General features: G+C 44.7%; 1 protein-coding gene across 1 annotated transcript in view; it reads right to left on the bottom strand.

Moving 5' to 3' along the window:
* The window catches only part of LOC311092338 (NACHT, LRR and PYD domains-containing protein 3-like), a 45,425-nt gene that overhangs the window by 16,403 nt on the left and 13,091 nt on the right, over window positions 1–15,931 (bottom strand). The window contains exon 2 of the mRNA XM_084128992.1: window positions 166–434. Within this exon, the coding sequence (XP_083985118.1) occupies window positions 166–434 (269 nt within the window). The remainder of the gene's footprint in view (window positions 1–165; window positions 435–15,931) is intronic.

Genomic DNA, 15,931 nt, shown 5'->3' with positions numbered 1-15,931 from the left:
AAATAGAAAACAGCAATTTTAAACTGTAATATTTCACAATATGTTAACTATTTTTGATCAAATAAATACAGCCTTGGTGAACATAAGAATCTTCTTTTAAAAAATCTGAATGTACATTTCTATGAATCTATGCTGCGTTTCGTTCTCAATTATTTCCTTTAATACCATCAGTGTAGTTGTTCTGTAACTCTTCGGCCAGCCGGTTCTGGTTCATCTTCCTCAGGATGTTCAGTGTGATCTTCACAGCTTCGTCTGGTCCAAAACGCTCCATCATTATACGTACTATATCAGTGACATCAGCCTTCTCCAGCTTACCAGCTCCAATGGGTCCATCATCTTTCAAGTAACTCTTAAATCTCTTCAGATCGTCTTTATACAGGTCATCTAGAGTATCAAGAAGCAGCTTTTTTACAGAAGCCATTGTCCTACATGCACTGTTAGAAAAAGAGAAAAAGTCTTCAAATAGTTGCACTTTTATAGCAGAGGTCTATACATGTAAATAAATGTGTGTAATGAAATGACACTGTAATCAGATCAACTATTATGAAAAAAAATTTTTTAAGGTGTAAGATTTATTCTTCAGGTTGTTTTTCAGTTTAAGATTCTATGCTCACACACACACACGCACACACACAGACAAACACTCTCTCTCTCTCTCTCTCTCTCTCTCTCTCTCTCTCTCTATATATATATATATATATATATATATATATATATATATATATATATATATATATATATATATATATATATTGGAATATATATATATTTATTTATTTATTTTTGTCACTATTATCCAGTGCATTGGGTTTCCAGCACCAAGTCCAGGCCTATTCATTTACACACACAATGTAAAACCAAATTTAGCATTTTAATCAACAGTGAGTTACATTTACATCAACAGTTACATTTTTTGTTAACCTTTTACCATATGTCTTGGAGTATCACAATAATATTATATGGTGTGTGCGTGATATGCATCAAATCGTGATATGAGGGTATTGTTACACCCCTGATATGTATTACAGTTTTACTGAAATGCTAAAACACATTTCCTGAAACCATCACTCACTTTCTCGAAACCTTAAAGGGGAACTGAAACGAACAAAATATAATTTGATAACATGTTGGTTATTAAAATTGTAAACAAATTAATTACAAAATAATATTAAAATTACAAAATAATATTAAACAAATTAATTACAAAATAATATTAAAAACAAAACTTAAAAAGTTATATTACTATATTAAGTTTTTCCCAATACTGAAATTTACATTTGTTGTTATCAGAGCTCAGCCGTGTTCGATGACGTCACTGGCATGGTACCACTGTAGGCTACTAACGTTATACTGTATCAGGCTACTCTACTGCTACTCTGACTGAACTGACTGATTTTGACAGTATGGACAGAAAACTGTACAAGTTAACACTTAAAGAACAGCATTTAAGTAAGAAATTGAATCATCAAATTAAATAATAAAACTGCATATTCTTCACTGTATGAATGAAACGTATACTGATTCTTGTATAGACTGCTGTCACGTTAAGAACTACAGTAATGCAGGGATCTAGAATACACACGATTTCTTACAGGTGTTTACATTAACTTAAGACAAAACCAACTGTTTATGTGAACCTTGTGTTTTTGACAATTTAAATGCAATAAGACGATAAAGAGAATTTAGTTTAGTGCACGCGCTGTGACAGCTGGCTGTCTGTGCATTGCGTTTAGGCGTGTGCGCTCATCAAATTTAAACTGGCAAGGGGCGCCGCCGCGTCTCTCATATACAGTTTGAAAACGGCTGAAATCACACTAACAAGTATCTTGCGGGTGTCGTCGATGGATATTGCTTTTGTTGGATAGCATCCTCGTTGTCGGATTAAAGGTGAACTAAGTAACTTTTTTACCTTAACCGAACAACTTCGGAGTCATTGGAATAGTTATATGACTTTTTTCGGGTTGAATGGTGGTCGCCTCGCACCCCCAAGCGCCTGTGAGCCGAAAAACCACCCTTGCAACTTTGGCCCGTATTGCGTGAGTATTGCGTGATATCAGGTCTCGCGATGTAACAAATTGCTTTACGGCACTTCGTCATGGCTGAACCGGTAAAAAAGAAGCAGAAAGCTAGGAAAGGTTTGTCGAAGGACCAAAGAAAGAGGAAACGACAGACTGACCGAGCAAGGAGTCAGACTCGAGTAAATATCGTTCTTGTTGATGGACTAGTAGACATCTTCAGAGGTTATCTGTGCCTGTTCGATGTCCGACGCTTTGTAACGCCTTGTGTCAGGAGGAGAAATAGGGATAGCTCACAGATGAAGTTATTACAGAGGCCAGCACTTTAAACTTGCACTTTATTTCCCAATCGAACTTGTGTAACTGTTTGTTACCCGTTCTACCGTCCACAGCTTTACTTGATAAACAAAAGTAGGATAAGAATGAGCATCAAACTGAAATAACCCGCATACATGGGGTGTTCGAGGTGCCCATACAATACAGACTGCCGACAGTTCAACAGGGCGCGCGCAGCTCTTAAAGGGGCCACACCTTATTTCCACTCATTACAGCTTCCATCCTACTGAACAGGTAATGGTATAGAGGGCGGAAGGGATCAGGTCATGAGTGCGGAGACGGCTCTGCGTGAGTGGTATTTACGACAGTAATGTTAAATAGAAGTACTCCACAGCGACTCTAGGGGTCGCTGTTTGACAAAAACGGAAAGCTGCATAGTGTGCCTTTAGTTTAGCAAGGTGATCTACGGTGAAGGTGAACATCACGATAACAACTAAGAGGTGAGTGGAACTTGTTTAACTTGTGACGTGGTCACATTTATGCCAAAGTCATTTTGCAAACAGGTTATTTGGTCCTTGATGGCATCGGAGGTGTTATATTCGCTTGTTGGACAGATCCCAATTTTTGAACATGTTCTTGAGATGCCATTTTGAACGCCTACACAGCTTATTAAACAGCGAACACAGCGGGTAACGCAATGTCTCGTTCCCGCTTCTCGGGGAACTAAGGTTACGATAGTAACCAAAGATGTTCCCTTTCGAGAGCGGTAACTCTACATTGCTTAGCTACGCTGAAACTGTATTCCCAGCTAACAGGGAACATTCCCATAACTTTCACTAACGTTATGTAAAAGTTATGTAAATGTTAGTAAAAAACGTTCATGAAATAATGTGTCTGGAACGTTCTTATTATGTTTATAGAGCTAAAATACATTCTCATAACGTTGAGAGAAAAACGTTCTTAGAACAAAGTTTTTAGAACATCCTTGTGATGTTATTTGTTCTTGACTGATGTTCTCATAATGTTGAGTGAAAACGTTCTTATAACAATGTTCATGGAACGTGCTTGTGATGTTCTCATAATGTTGAGTGAAAACGTTCTTATAACAACGTTCATTGAACATCCTTGTGATGTTCTCATAATGTTGAGTGAAAACGTTCTTATAACAACGTTCATTGAACGTACTTGTGATGTTCTCATAATGTTGAGTGAAAACGTTCTTAGAACGTTCATTGGGTCTCATTCATGAAACACGAGCAGAACGAATTTTTGTGTAAATCGTGTGTAAAGTGGTTCTGGCGTAAATTTTTGGATTCATTAAAATGTTCGTATTTCCCAAATGTTAGTTGGTACGAAAGAAATCTACACCTGGTCCCAGCCACGCGTAAATAGTGCGTTTAACATCCGAACGTTTTGCTCATTAATAAGGCTGCCTTTTAATTCACCATAATCGGGTACATATTTACACAGTATTTTGAAAAAAGATTATATATAGTAATTACATACGGTTTTTCTATTTACTTTTATTACTAGAGCCAGTAATAGCATCTGCAAACGGAACACAAGTCCGCAAGTCTTTTTTTAATTTAATTTTAATTTATTTTTTATATTCAAGCTGTTTATTCTTTTTTTTTTTTTTTTTTTTTTACAAGTCCGCAAGTTACAAGTGTTGCAGTCAAGCTTCATGTCGAACCATTTTCTTTTCACTTCTGGGACTGTTCGATTAACAGATGAAACTCCATTAACTGCATCTGTAATATGCTGCCAAGCATTTTTACCTAAAGCATTTAGGTATTACCTAAAAAATCCTTTTTTTAGGACCTGATACGCCACTATGTACGCTTGAAAATAAAATGTGGCGTTTTGAACGAACTTCTGATAATAAAACTTCAATTTCTGCATCTGAGAAATTTCTCTTCTTCATTCGCTTTTGAGAAGACATGTTGAAATCCTTTGTTTGGTGTCATAATATGATGCCCATATATAGTTGTCAGTCGGTTTTAATGGGCGGGATTTATGGTAATTAAGAATGAGCGTGCACGCGCGTCCCATTTACGACTGATTGGAATTCATTAACCCACACACACATTTCACTATCAAATCTGACGTTTACGAAGTATTTGTGAATCAGGAGAAGAATTTTCGGGAATATCTCTTTACGCGCAAATCACTCACATATTTACTCGTATATTTACGAATGTTTCATGAATGAGACCCATTGAACGTACTTGTGATGTTCTCATAATGTTGAGTGAAAATGTTCTAACAACGTTCATTAAACGTCCTTGTGATGTTCTCATAATGTTGAGTGAAAACGTTCTTAGAACAACGTTCATTGAACGTACTTGTGATGTTCTCATAATGTTGAGTGAAAACGTTCTTATAACAACGTTCATTGAACGTACTTGTGATGTTCTCATAATGTTGAGTGAAAACGTTCTTAGAACAACGTTCATTGAACGTACTTTTGATGTTCTCATAATGTTGAGTGAAAATGTTCTTATAACAACGTTCATTAAACGTCCTTGTGATGTTCTCATAATGTTGAGTGAAAACGTTCTTAGAACAACGTTCATGGAACGTGCTTGTGATGTTCTCATAATGTTGAGTGAAAACGTTCTTAGAACAACATTCATTCAACGTGCTTGTGATGTTCTCATAATGTTGAGTGAAAATGTTCTTAGAACAACATTCATTCAACGTGCTTGTGATGTTCTCATAATGTTGAGTGAAAACATTCTTAGAACAACGTTCATTGAACGTACTTGTGATGTTCTCATAATGTTGAGTGAAAACGTTCTTAGAACAACATTCATTCAACGTGCTTGTGATGTTCTCATAATGTTGAGTGAAAACGTTCTTATAACAACGTTCATTAAATGTCCTTGTGATGTTCTCATAATGTTGAGTGAAAACGTTCTTATAACAACATTCATTCAACGTGCTTGTGATGTTCTCATAATGTTGAGTGAAAATGTTCCTAGAACAACATTCATTAAACGTCCTTGTGATGTTCTCATGTTCATTCATTCAACGTGCTTGTGATGTTCTCATAATGTTGAGTGAAAACATTCTTATAACAACGTTCATTAAACGTCCTTGTGATGTTCTTATAATGTTGAGTGAAAACATTCTTAGAACAACGTTCATTGAACGTCCTTGTGATGTTCTCATAATGTTGAGTGAAAACGTTCTTATAACAACGTTCATGGAACGTGCTAGTGATGTTATTTGTTCTTGACTTATGTTCTCATAATGTTGAGTGAAAACGTTCTTATAACAATGTTCATAGAACATGCTTGTGATGTTCTCATAATGTTGAGTGAAAACGTTCTTATGTTTATAGAGCTAAAATACATTCTCATAACGTTGAGAGAAAAACGTTCTTAGAACAAAGTTTTTAGAACATCCTTGTGATGTTATTTGTTCTTGACTGATGTTCTCATAATGTTGAGTGAAAACGTTCTTATAACAATGTTCATGGAACGTGCTTGTGATGTTCTCATAATGTTGAGTGAAAATGTTCTTAGAACAACATTCATTGAACGTCCTTGTGAGGTTCTCATAATGTTGAGTAAAAACGTTCTTATAACACCGTTCATGGAACGTCCTTGTGATGTTATTTGTACTTGACTGATGTTCTCATACTATTGAGAGAAAACGTTCATAGAACAACATTCTCAGATACAAAAATATGTTCTTAGAAAGTTATTCTAACATTCCCATTAAGTTATGAAAATGTTATTTCTGAATGTTTTCTGAACGTTCCAAACAACCATTTTGTTTTAAAGTATTAAAGTTTTCTCATTTTGGAAATGTCAAGAAAATGTAATTTTTTTTAATGTTTTCTAAACATTCAAAACATTCAGTTTTTTAAAAATGTTTTAAGATTGTTTGTCTAAATTATTTATATTTAACATTCACTTAGAAACTTTATACTCTGGAAAAATGTAAACACACTGGACAAATGTGTCAACAGGTTTTGGTAAAAATCCTGTTACTTTGAAATCCAGACCTGTAGCTGTAAGAAATTAATTGCTTACATTTTATGAATTCATATAAATATAAATAGAAACAGGGCAGCACAGCAGCTCAATGTTTCAATGTTTAAAAAACATTCAGAAATTACGTTTTAATAACATTTTCAAAATGAGTGAATGGAATGTTCCTTTAACATTCACATTAACCAAGAAAAAAAGTTCTTAATACATAAAAAAACTGGACGTTTCCAACGTTTAAAAAACATTCAGAAATAACGTTTTAATAACATTTTCAAAATCAAATCAAGTATCAAATCAAGTATATTTGTATAGCGCTTTTCACAATACAGATTGTATCAAAGCAGCTTCACAGTATTAAATTAAAATAAAATAATACAACAAGGTTTGTTTCTAGTGGAATTTATTGATTGATAAAATAAAATTAAATATCCCCAAAATATCCAAAAATGAGTGAATGGAATGTTACTTTAATGTTCACATTAACCAAGAAAAAACGTTCTTAATACAACTGGAAATACAATTATAATTTTATAAGTTGTATTATCTTAATACAACTTATAAAACTGGACATTTTCAATGTTTAAAAAATGGGAACCTACCCTAATGGGAATGTTAGCAAAACGTTCTGACAACTTATTTTTGTTAGCTGGGTTAAATCCTGCCGTCAGAGTAGTGAAGATAAGCCTAGGGAAACCGGGGCCAAGCTACACCAGCCACGAAAGAGACAGACAGTCAGCCAATAGCCGCGCCGCTAGGAGTACTCGCATCTGATAGGTGGAACTAGACCAATGAGACATCATCCCCGACCCTATCAAAATTGCACATATAAAGCAATGAAAGTGAAGGCTGCACTGATCCAGGGCAGACACAAAACAAGCACTCAAGCATGAAAGTAAACACAGTGTCAACGGCGTTAGCGGTAACAACTGTATTAAACACTAGTAGCCATATACACAGAGTCAACAAAATAGCTATAACCACTGCGTACAACTAGAACAGTTCACAATACATGAGTAAGCAATTTAACTCACTGAAAGCACTTGAGACACCACTGACGGTACATCCAGCTTGTGAAATCTGGCGAAGGTGTTCTGAGAAGACCAGCCAGCAGCAAAACATAAATCCTGGAAGACATACGTCTAGACCAGGCCCACGAAGAGGCAAAAGCTTCCACAATACAGTGAGAAAGTCTCTGTTTTGAGACAGTTGACGTCTTTCCCTTACAGCAACCAAAGCACAAAATATTTTCAAACCACATTCAGAGAACCTTTGACTTTTCTGGTAAAATCAAACAATAGCCTCAAAAAAGTATCTGTGCTCAAAATCAAACAATACTCTCAGATCATACACACAGCGAGTCAATATTATAAACACTACAGATCATTTGTCAAGTCAAGACAAGTCATCTTCATTTATATAGCGCTTTTAACAATGTAGATTGTTTCAAAGCAGCTTTACAGAGATAAATGTATAATTTAAGGTAAGATTGTTTTGGCTTTATAGCGGTTCTTTAATAAAGTTATTTTCCAGCTAAAGTTAGCTTTGATTGATTCGCTTCCGTCGCAACGATCATTTGTTAATAAATTAGGGGCCGCTAAGATGACACCATTCTCTCTACACAGACTTTAAACGCGAACCTGTGAGAAACGCTGATGGCGTTCACATGCTCATTAAGAATTGGTTCTATAGTTATGTGTGTTTGAATATATGTGCGCAGGTTTGTAATTCCCTACAGACCAAGCCTAAACAAAGTACTGGTGTTTCCTTATAATTTTGATACAGAATTTTATTTTATCAATTCGGGGTAGATAAGCAAATTGAGTTTTCCCGACAACGCTTTATCTGTAGAGTGGTAAAGGGATCCTCCATAGGGAGAGACTAGTTGGCACTTCAGCACTGCGTTGTCATTGGGTCCAGGCGAAGGTCCTTCGTCAGATCTGATCGATTTTGATTATTCTAGGTATTATTAACTGGCTGGAATTTTGAGATCGCAATGGACTATAATGTGTTAAGAGCTCGCTCAAGTACTGTGGAGCTAAACCATTTAGTGCTTTGTAAGTAATCAGCAATATTTTAAAATTGATGTGATGTTTAATAGGGAGCCAATGCAGTTTTGACAGAACTGGGCTAATATGGTCATACTTCCTGGTTCTGGTAAGAACTCGAGCTGCTGCGTTTTGGACCAGCTGTAGTTTGTTTATTAAGTGTGCAGGGCAACCACCCAGTAGAGCATTACAATAATCTAGCCTTGAGGTCATGAACACATGAACTAATTGTTCCGCATTTATCAATGAGAGCATATGGCGTAATTTAGATATATTTTTAAGATGGAAAAATGCGGTTTTACAGATACTAGACACGTGACTTTCAAACAAAAGATTGGTATCAAAGAGCACACCCAGGTTCCTAACCGACGACGAAGACTTGACAGAGCAGCCATCAAGTGTTAGACAGTATTCTGGTTTAATACGTGAGGAAGTTTTTTGTCCAATAATAAGAATCTCTGTTTTTTTTTTCAGAATTTAGAAGTAGGAAATTACTAGCCATCCTTTTTTTTATATCAGCTATGCATTCCGTTAATTTTGTGAATTGGTAAGTTTCGTTAGGTTTTGAAGAAATATAGAGCTGAGTATCGTCAGCATAACAGTGAAAACTAATGCCATGTTTCCTAATGATATCTCCTAATGGTAGCATGTACAGAGTGAACAGCAGCGGTCCTAGTACTGAACCTTGAGGTATGCCATACTGAACTTGTGATCGATAAGACATCTCTTCATTTACTGCTACAAACTGATAACGGTCAGATAAGTATGATTTAAACCATGCTAGTGCAATTCCACTAATGCCAACATAGTTCCCTTTCGTTGTCACTCCGAGTTACGTCGGATGACGACGAATGGGGTTTCGCTTAGAAATCCTATCATCTTCGAGTATTAAAACACGAGCCAATGGCAAAGAAATGCCATGGGTCTGCGGAATTTGCATAGCGTAACTCCGCCCCACCCTGGGGGTATATAAGGAAGTCGCGAGCAACATGCAGATATGTTTTCGCTTCGGAGCCAAGTTGATGTACTTCACTCCACAGCCAAATCCTGAGTTTATCTCTTCATCTCTTCGAGACGAGCCTCTCTCCAGGTGTTGGTGTGACAGCGAGTTCCAGCGAGTGCACATTCCCTGCTGATCTGTGCAGTGATTTGCCAGAGTTTGTGTGTTCTCTCCCTGGTCGCTTCAACACTCTGCGGAGAAATCTCCTTTCACAAAAGAGCATTGCACGTGGCACGTCTTTTTAAAGATGCCTCGCCCGTGCACTTCTGGTTGCGGTCTATTCGTGTCTGACTCTGATGGGCACAATCGCTGTCTTGTGTGTCTGGGTGTTGAGCACGCTAAGGCAGCGTTTGTGGATGAGTCATGTTCCCACTGCGGGAACATGCCCATCGCACGGTTGAGATCGAGACTCAATGATCTTCATGTGAGAGTCCCCTCATCCGCACCCCGATCTACTGGTCCCGAGAGGGCTGGTACTTCGGCTGGCGGCCAGGGTGATCTGAGGGTTACAGTGTGGAACAAAGCGCCGACTATTCCACGCTCCACACTTCCCTCTGTTCCCGTGCAACCCGCGAGTGTCCGCGTGGAAACCGCTGTACAGTCTTCTGACTTGCCGCGAGTTTCATTCGGCGCTCCAGAGGAGGACGTGATGTCGATCGCTGCATCACAAGGTGGGCAGGAGTCCTCGGGAAGTGAGGATTCGGCTGTGCTGCCACCCTCGGGTGTCCCAGCATTGTCCGAGTCTGATCCCGAGATGACGGCCATGCTTTCCCGGGCAGCCGCGGCGATCGGTCTTGAGTGGTCCCCGCCACCTGGGTCGGTTCGTTCGCGGCTGGACGATTGGTTTTTGGGTGCGGCTGCTGATCCGCGTCGGCAGCCAACCCCAATGCCTTTTTTCCCGGATGTGCATGAGGAGGTCACGAGGTCCTGGAAGGCACCATTGTCTTCCCGTGATCGCTCGGCGACCGCCTCCGCCTTGCCTCCCCTTGATCAGGCGGCCGCCAAAGGGTACACTGGGGTTCCCCAGGTTGAACGCTCTGTTGCGATGCAGCTGTGTCCTCAGAGTGCTTCTTCCCGCGGGGACCCAAAGCACCCCTCCAAGGCCTGTAGGTTCTCCTCCACCCTTGTGGCGAAGGCCTATAGAGCTGCGGGGACGGCGGCCTCCTCACTGCATGCCATGGCGACTCTGCAGGTCTACCAGGCCCAGATGTTGCGTGATATGCACGAGGGGAGGTCTGACCCAGCACTCTTTGATGAGTTGCGTGCCGCCACCGACCTTGCTCTCCGAGCGACGAAGGTGACCGCACGCTCGCTGGGTCAGGTGATGGCCACTTCGGTGGTCCAGGAGCGACACCTATGGCTAAACCTGGCTGATATGCGGGAGGCCGAGCGGACCCGGTTCCTCGACACCCCCATATCCCAGGCTGGCCTATTCGGCGGTGCAGTCGAGGACTTTGCCCAGCAGTTCTCGACTGCCCAGAAGCAGACTGAGGCTCTAAAACATGTCCTGCCCCGGCGGCCCGCTGCTTCGGCGGCGCAGCCGTCGGCACAGGTGCCTCAGCCCGCTCGCCGCCGAGGGCGCCCTCCTGCGGTTCCCGCCCCTCCCGATCGGCCCCAGCAGTCCGCTGCTCCCGGGTCGCGTCGTCGAGGAAGCCGCAGGAAGGCGCCACAGCCCTCTCCCGCCCCGCGCCCCGCTAAACGCCAGGCTAAGCGGCGCTCCTGAGACGGGCTGCTCAGAGATGGCGATGAGTTCTGCACAGGAGCCGGTAGCAGGGCCGCTCCTTCCCCCGGTGGAGGGCTGGGGGAGAATCCTTGGTTTTCCCATCCCCGCTGCTCGTCCCACGACGGGCAGCACCCTAAAATGGTTAAAGAAAGAACTCACTATCCCATCTCTGAGCACACGGAGTGTGCGGATGAGAGCACGCGCCGCCCACGGGCCACGCTCCTCTCATCCCCCTCTGTCGCCAGACCCCTGCCAGAGCACGCCCGTGGGACGCTGGTCCTCCCCTGGCCTCCTCTGGCAGGACGCGGCTAATGACGTGCCCCCGCACCGGGCCGCTATGCCACCCACGCCTGGGCCGGTCATTCCGCCTCGCTGCACCCCCGACGGTACGTCTGTGGTTCGTATGACCCCGCTGGTGCACTTTCTGGAAGCCTGGCTAGAGCTTCCCAGACTGTCCCGCTGGGTCGCGAGAACCATCAGGCTCGGCTACGCGATTCAGTTCGCGCGATCTCCTCCCCGCTACAGCGGAGTCCGCTTCACTATGGTCGGTGGCAATGCCCCGGTCATGAGAGCGGAGGTCGCCACCCTACTGGCGAAGGGTGCGATCGAGATTGTCCCTCCAGCCGAAATGAGGTCCGGCTTCTACAGCCCTTACTTCATTGTTCCGAAGAAATCGGGTGGGTTACGACCGATCTTGGACCTGCGCGTCCTGAACCGCTCCCTTCACAGGCTGCCGTTCAGGATGCTCACGGCCAAACGCATTTTCGAGTGTGTGCGGCCACAAGATTGGTTTGCAGCGATCGACCTGAAGGACGCCTACTTCCATGTCTCCATTTTACCTCGACACAGACCGTTTCTACGGTTTGCTTTCGAGGGGCAGGCATACCAGTACGCGGTTCTCCCTTTCGGGCTAGCCCTGTCTCCTCGCGTCTTCACGAAGGTCGTCGAGGCAGCCCTTGTTCCCCTCTGGGAACACGGGGTTCGCATCCTGAACTATCTCGACGACTGGCTGATCCTAGCTCACTCTCGAGACCGGGTTTGCAAACACAGGGATCTGGTGCTCCAACACTTAGCCCGTCTGGGCCTTCGGGTCAACTGGGAAAAGAGCAAACTTTGCCCCGTGCAGAGGATCTCTTTTCTCGGTATGGAGATCGGCTCGGTCGCCATGTGCGCGCAGCTTACGAGCGAGCGCGCGCAGTCACTGCTGACTTGTCTTCGCCAATTCGAGGGCAAGAGTGCGGTTCCACTGAAATTATTTCAGAGGCTCCTGGGGCATATGGCATCCGCAGCCGCAGTAACGCCGCTCGGATTGCTTCATATGAGACCGCTTCAGCTTTGGCTTCGCGATCGAGTCCCGAGGTGGGCATGGCAACACGGCAAGCTCCGGGTCCCAGTGACTCCGACCTGCCGTCAGACCTTCACCCCGTGGTCGAACCTCAGCTTTCTACGGGCCGGAGTGCCCCTGGAACGAGTTTCCCGGCATGTTGTTGTCTCAACAGATGCCTCCACCACGGGCTGGGGCGCCATGTGCAATGGACATGCTGCCGCGGGCTCCTGGACAGGACCCCAGCGCCTATGGCATGTCAATTGCCTCGAGTTGCTGGCTGTACGTCTCGCCCTGCACCGCTTCCATGCGCTGCTCAGGGGTCAGCACGTATTAGTCCGATCAGACAATACCGCGACAGTAGCGTACATCAACCATCAAGGTGGTCTGCGCTCCCGCCGTATGTCACAACTCGCCCGCCACCTCCTCATATGGAGTCAGAAGCATCTGAGGTCGCTTCGAGCCATTTATATCCCGGGACACCTGAACCAGGCGGCCGACGAGCTGTCTCGAGTTCGGCCTCTCTCTGGAGAATGGCGACTCCATCCCCAGACGGTCCAGCTGATTTGGGATCAGTTCGGAGACGCACAGGTAGACCTGTTTGCCTCCCACGACTCGTCCCATTGCGACCTGTTTTATTCCCTGACCGAGGGCACGCTCGGCACGGATGCACTGGCGCACAGCTGGCCGCGGGGCCTCCGCAAGTATGCGTTTCCCCCAGTGAGCCTTCTTGCGCGGACCCTGCGCAAGATCAGGGAGAACGAGGAGCAGGTCATATTGGTTGCCCCATACTGGCCCAACCAGACCTGGTTCTCAGAACTCATACTCCTTGCGACAGCACCTCCCTGGCCAATTCCTCTGAGGAAGGACCTCCTTTCTCAGGGACGGGGCACCCTGTGGCACCCTCGTCCCGGTCTTTGGAACCTCCACGTGTGGCTCCTGGACGGGACGAGGCAGGTTTGAGTACCCTACCACCAGCGGTGGTGGCTACCATCACTTCCGCTAGAGCATCGTCCACGAGACATGTCTATGCGTTGAAGTGGAACCTCTTCGTCAACTGGTGTTCTTCTAAACATCAAGAACCCACAAAATGCCCCATCAGTGTCGTGCTTTCCTTCCTGCAAGAAGGGTTGGAGCGAAGGCTGTCTCCCTCCACCCTGAAAGTGTATGTTGCCGCCATTGCCGCACATCACGACGCAGTTGATGGTAAGTCCTTGGGAAAGCACGACCTGATCGTCAGGTTCCTGAGGGGAGCCAGGAGATTAAATCCTCCTCGTCCTCCCCTCGTACCCTCTTGGGACCTCTCAGTGGTTTTAACTGCCCTGCAGAGTGCTCCCTTTGAGCCTCTGCAATCAGTGGAGCTTAAGTTCCTGTCAATGAAGACAGCGCTCCCGGTTGCATTGGCCTCCATCAAGAGGGTAGGGGACCTGCAGGCATTTTCGGTTGACGAAGCGTGCCTGGAATTCGGGCCGGCTAACTCTCACGTGAGGACCCCGGCTTGGATACGTGCCCAAGGTTCCTACCACACCCTTTCGAGACCAGGTAGTGAACCTGCAAGCGCTGCCCTTGGAGGAGGCAGACCCAGCCTTGGCACTGCTCTGTCCAGTACGCGCCCTTCGTGCTTACGTAGACAGAACGCGGTGTTTCAGGACCTCAGACCAGCTCTTTGTCTGTTATGGTGGGAAGCTGAAGGGAAAGGCTCTCTCCAAGCAAAGGTTGTCTCACTGGATAGTGGACGCCATTGCTTTGGCATACCAGCAGCAAGGTAGACCATGCCCCCTTGGTGTGACGGCCCACTCCACTCGGAGTGTGGCATCCTCTTGGGCTCTAGCGCATGGCGCCTCGCTAACAGACATCTGCAGAGCTGCAGGCTGGGCGACACCTAACACATTCGCGAGATTCTACAATCTCCGAGTAGAGCCAGTTTCTTCTCATGTACTCGCTTCAACTAGCCGGTACTAGATTCTGCTCAGGTGTCTTCGCTTGCTCGCCATTCCTCTCTACGGACGGGATACGTGCGATATTCTCCTCAGGTGAGCCTAATAAGCCCTGAGTCTCCTCCAGCACTGACGACGTCAACACCAGAGTTATGCCTCTGGCAGCTTTCGCGCTTGGCTAGGTGCCTCCATGTGCATGGTTCCCTTCGGGCGACCCCCACATGTGTATTCCACTGTAAGCCTCTTTGAGCATGTGTCTTTCCCTTGGCAAGCCACCTTGCCACCCCTGGGGTTGAAATATTCCACCTGCGGCTGGACACCCCAGTGTTGCTCCGTATGTAGCCCTTCGGGGTCATATGTGTATTCCAAGTCCCCCCCTTCGGGTTGGGCATGATTGCATATTTCCACTGGATATGCTTCCCAGTGTACCTTGGTATTCCTGTGTTAAGTAGGACTCCTTCGTCCGTGCTAGTCTCACGACAGGGAGCTCAGACTTACGCAGGGCACTGGAAGACAGTCGAGAGGTGGCGTGATTATACGGGAACCCCATTCGTCGTCATCCGACGTAACTCGGAGTGACAACGAAAGGGAACGTCTCGGTTACGTATGTAACCCTCGTTCCCTGAGTAGGGAACGGAGACGTTACGTCTCCCTGCCACTTCCGCTGTACCGCTGGAACGCCTGAGTTCAGTCTCGGCTCCTCAGCGAAGACATATCTGCATGTTGCTCGCGACTTCCTTATATACCCCCAGGGTGGGGCGGAGTTACGCTATGCAAATTCCGCAGACCCATGGCATTTCTTTGCCATTGGCTCGTGTTTTAATACTCGAAGATGATAGGATTTCTAAGCGAAACCCCATTCGTCGTCATCCGACGTAACGTCTCCGTTCCCTACTCAGGGAACGAGGGTTACATACGTAACCGAGACGTTTTCTAGTCTATTTAAAAGAATGTTGTGGTCAATGTTGTCAAATGCAGCACTAAGATCGAGTAACACCAAGGGCGTAGATTTGGTTTGAATATTGGGGGGGGTTGAAGTTTGGGTCTGCATATTTTTTTTGATGTGATCATGGTATAAATATTGGGGGGGGGGGGGGGGGGGGTTTGTAATGCATAGATTTAAATATTGGGGGGGTTATCTCCCCCCAACCCCCCCACAAACTACGCCCCTGAGTAACACTAATAGAGAGATACAACCACGATTGGTTGTTAAGAGCAAATCATTTGTGACTCTAACGAGAGCTGTCTCGGTACTATGGTACAGTCTAAATCCTGACTGGAAATCCTCGCAGATATCATTTCTTTCAAGAAAGGAACACAGCTGAGAAGATACTGCTTTTTCTAATATCTTTGACAGAAAAGGTTCGAGATTGGCCTGTAATTGCTCTCCTCCTTCCATAAAATCCGAAATACCTCTAGTTTTGTTTTCTTCCAGTTGCGCTCCATTTTTCTGACTGCTCTCTTAAGTGCCTGAGTGTGCTCGTTGTACCACGGCGTTGGACTATTTCCTTTTATCTTCTTTAAGCGCAACGGAGCAACTGTGTCTAAAGTGCTGGAAAAGAGAGAGTTAAAAGTTTCTGTTGCAATATCATGTTCTTCTAAGTTATCTG

The sequence above is a fragment of the Abramis brama genome, assembly GCF_963993115.1.
Source record: "Abramis brama genome assembly, chromosome: 11".
Lineage (NCBI taxonomy): Eukaryota > Metazoa > Chordata > Actinopteri > Cypriniformes > Leuciscidae > Abramis > Abramis brama.
The sequence above is the reverse complement of the archived record's forward strand: the minus strand, read 5'-3'. Positions and strand labels throughout refer to the sequence as shown.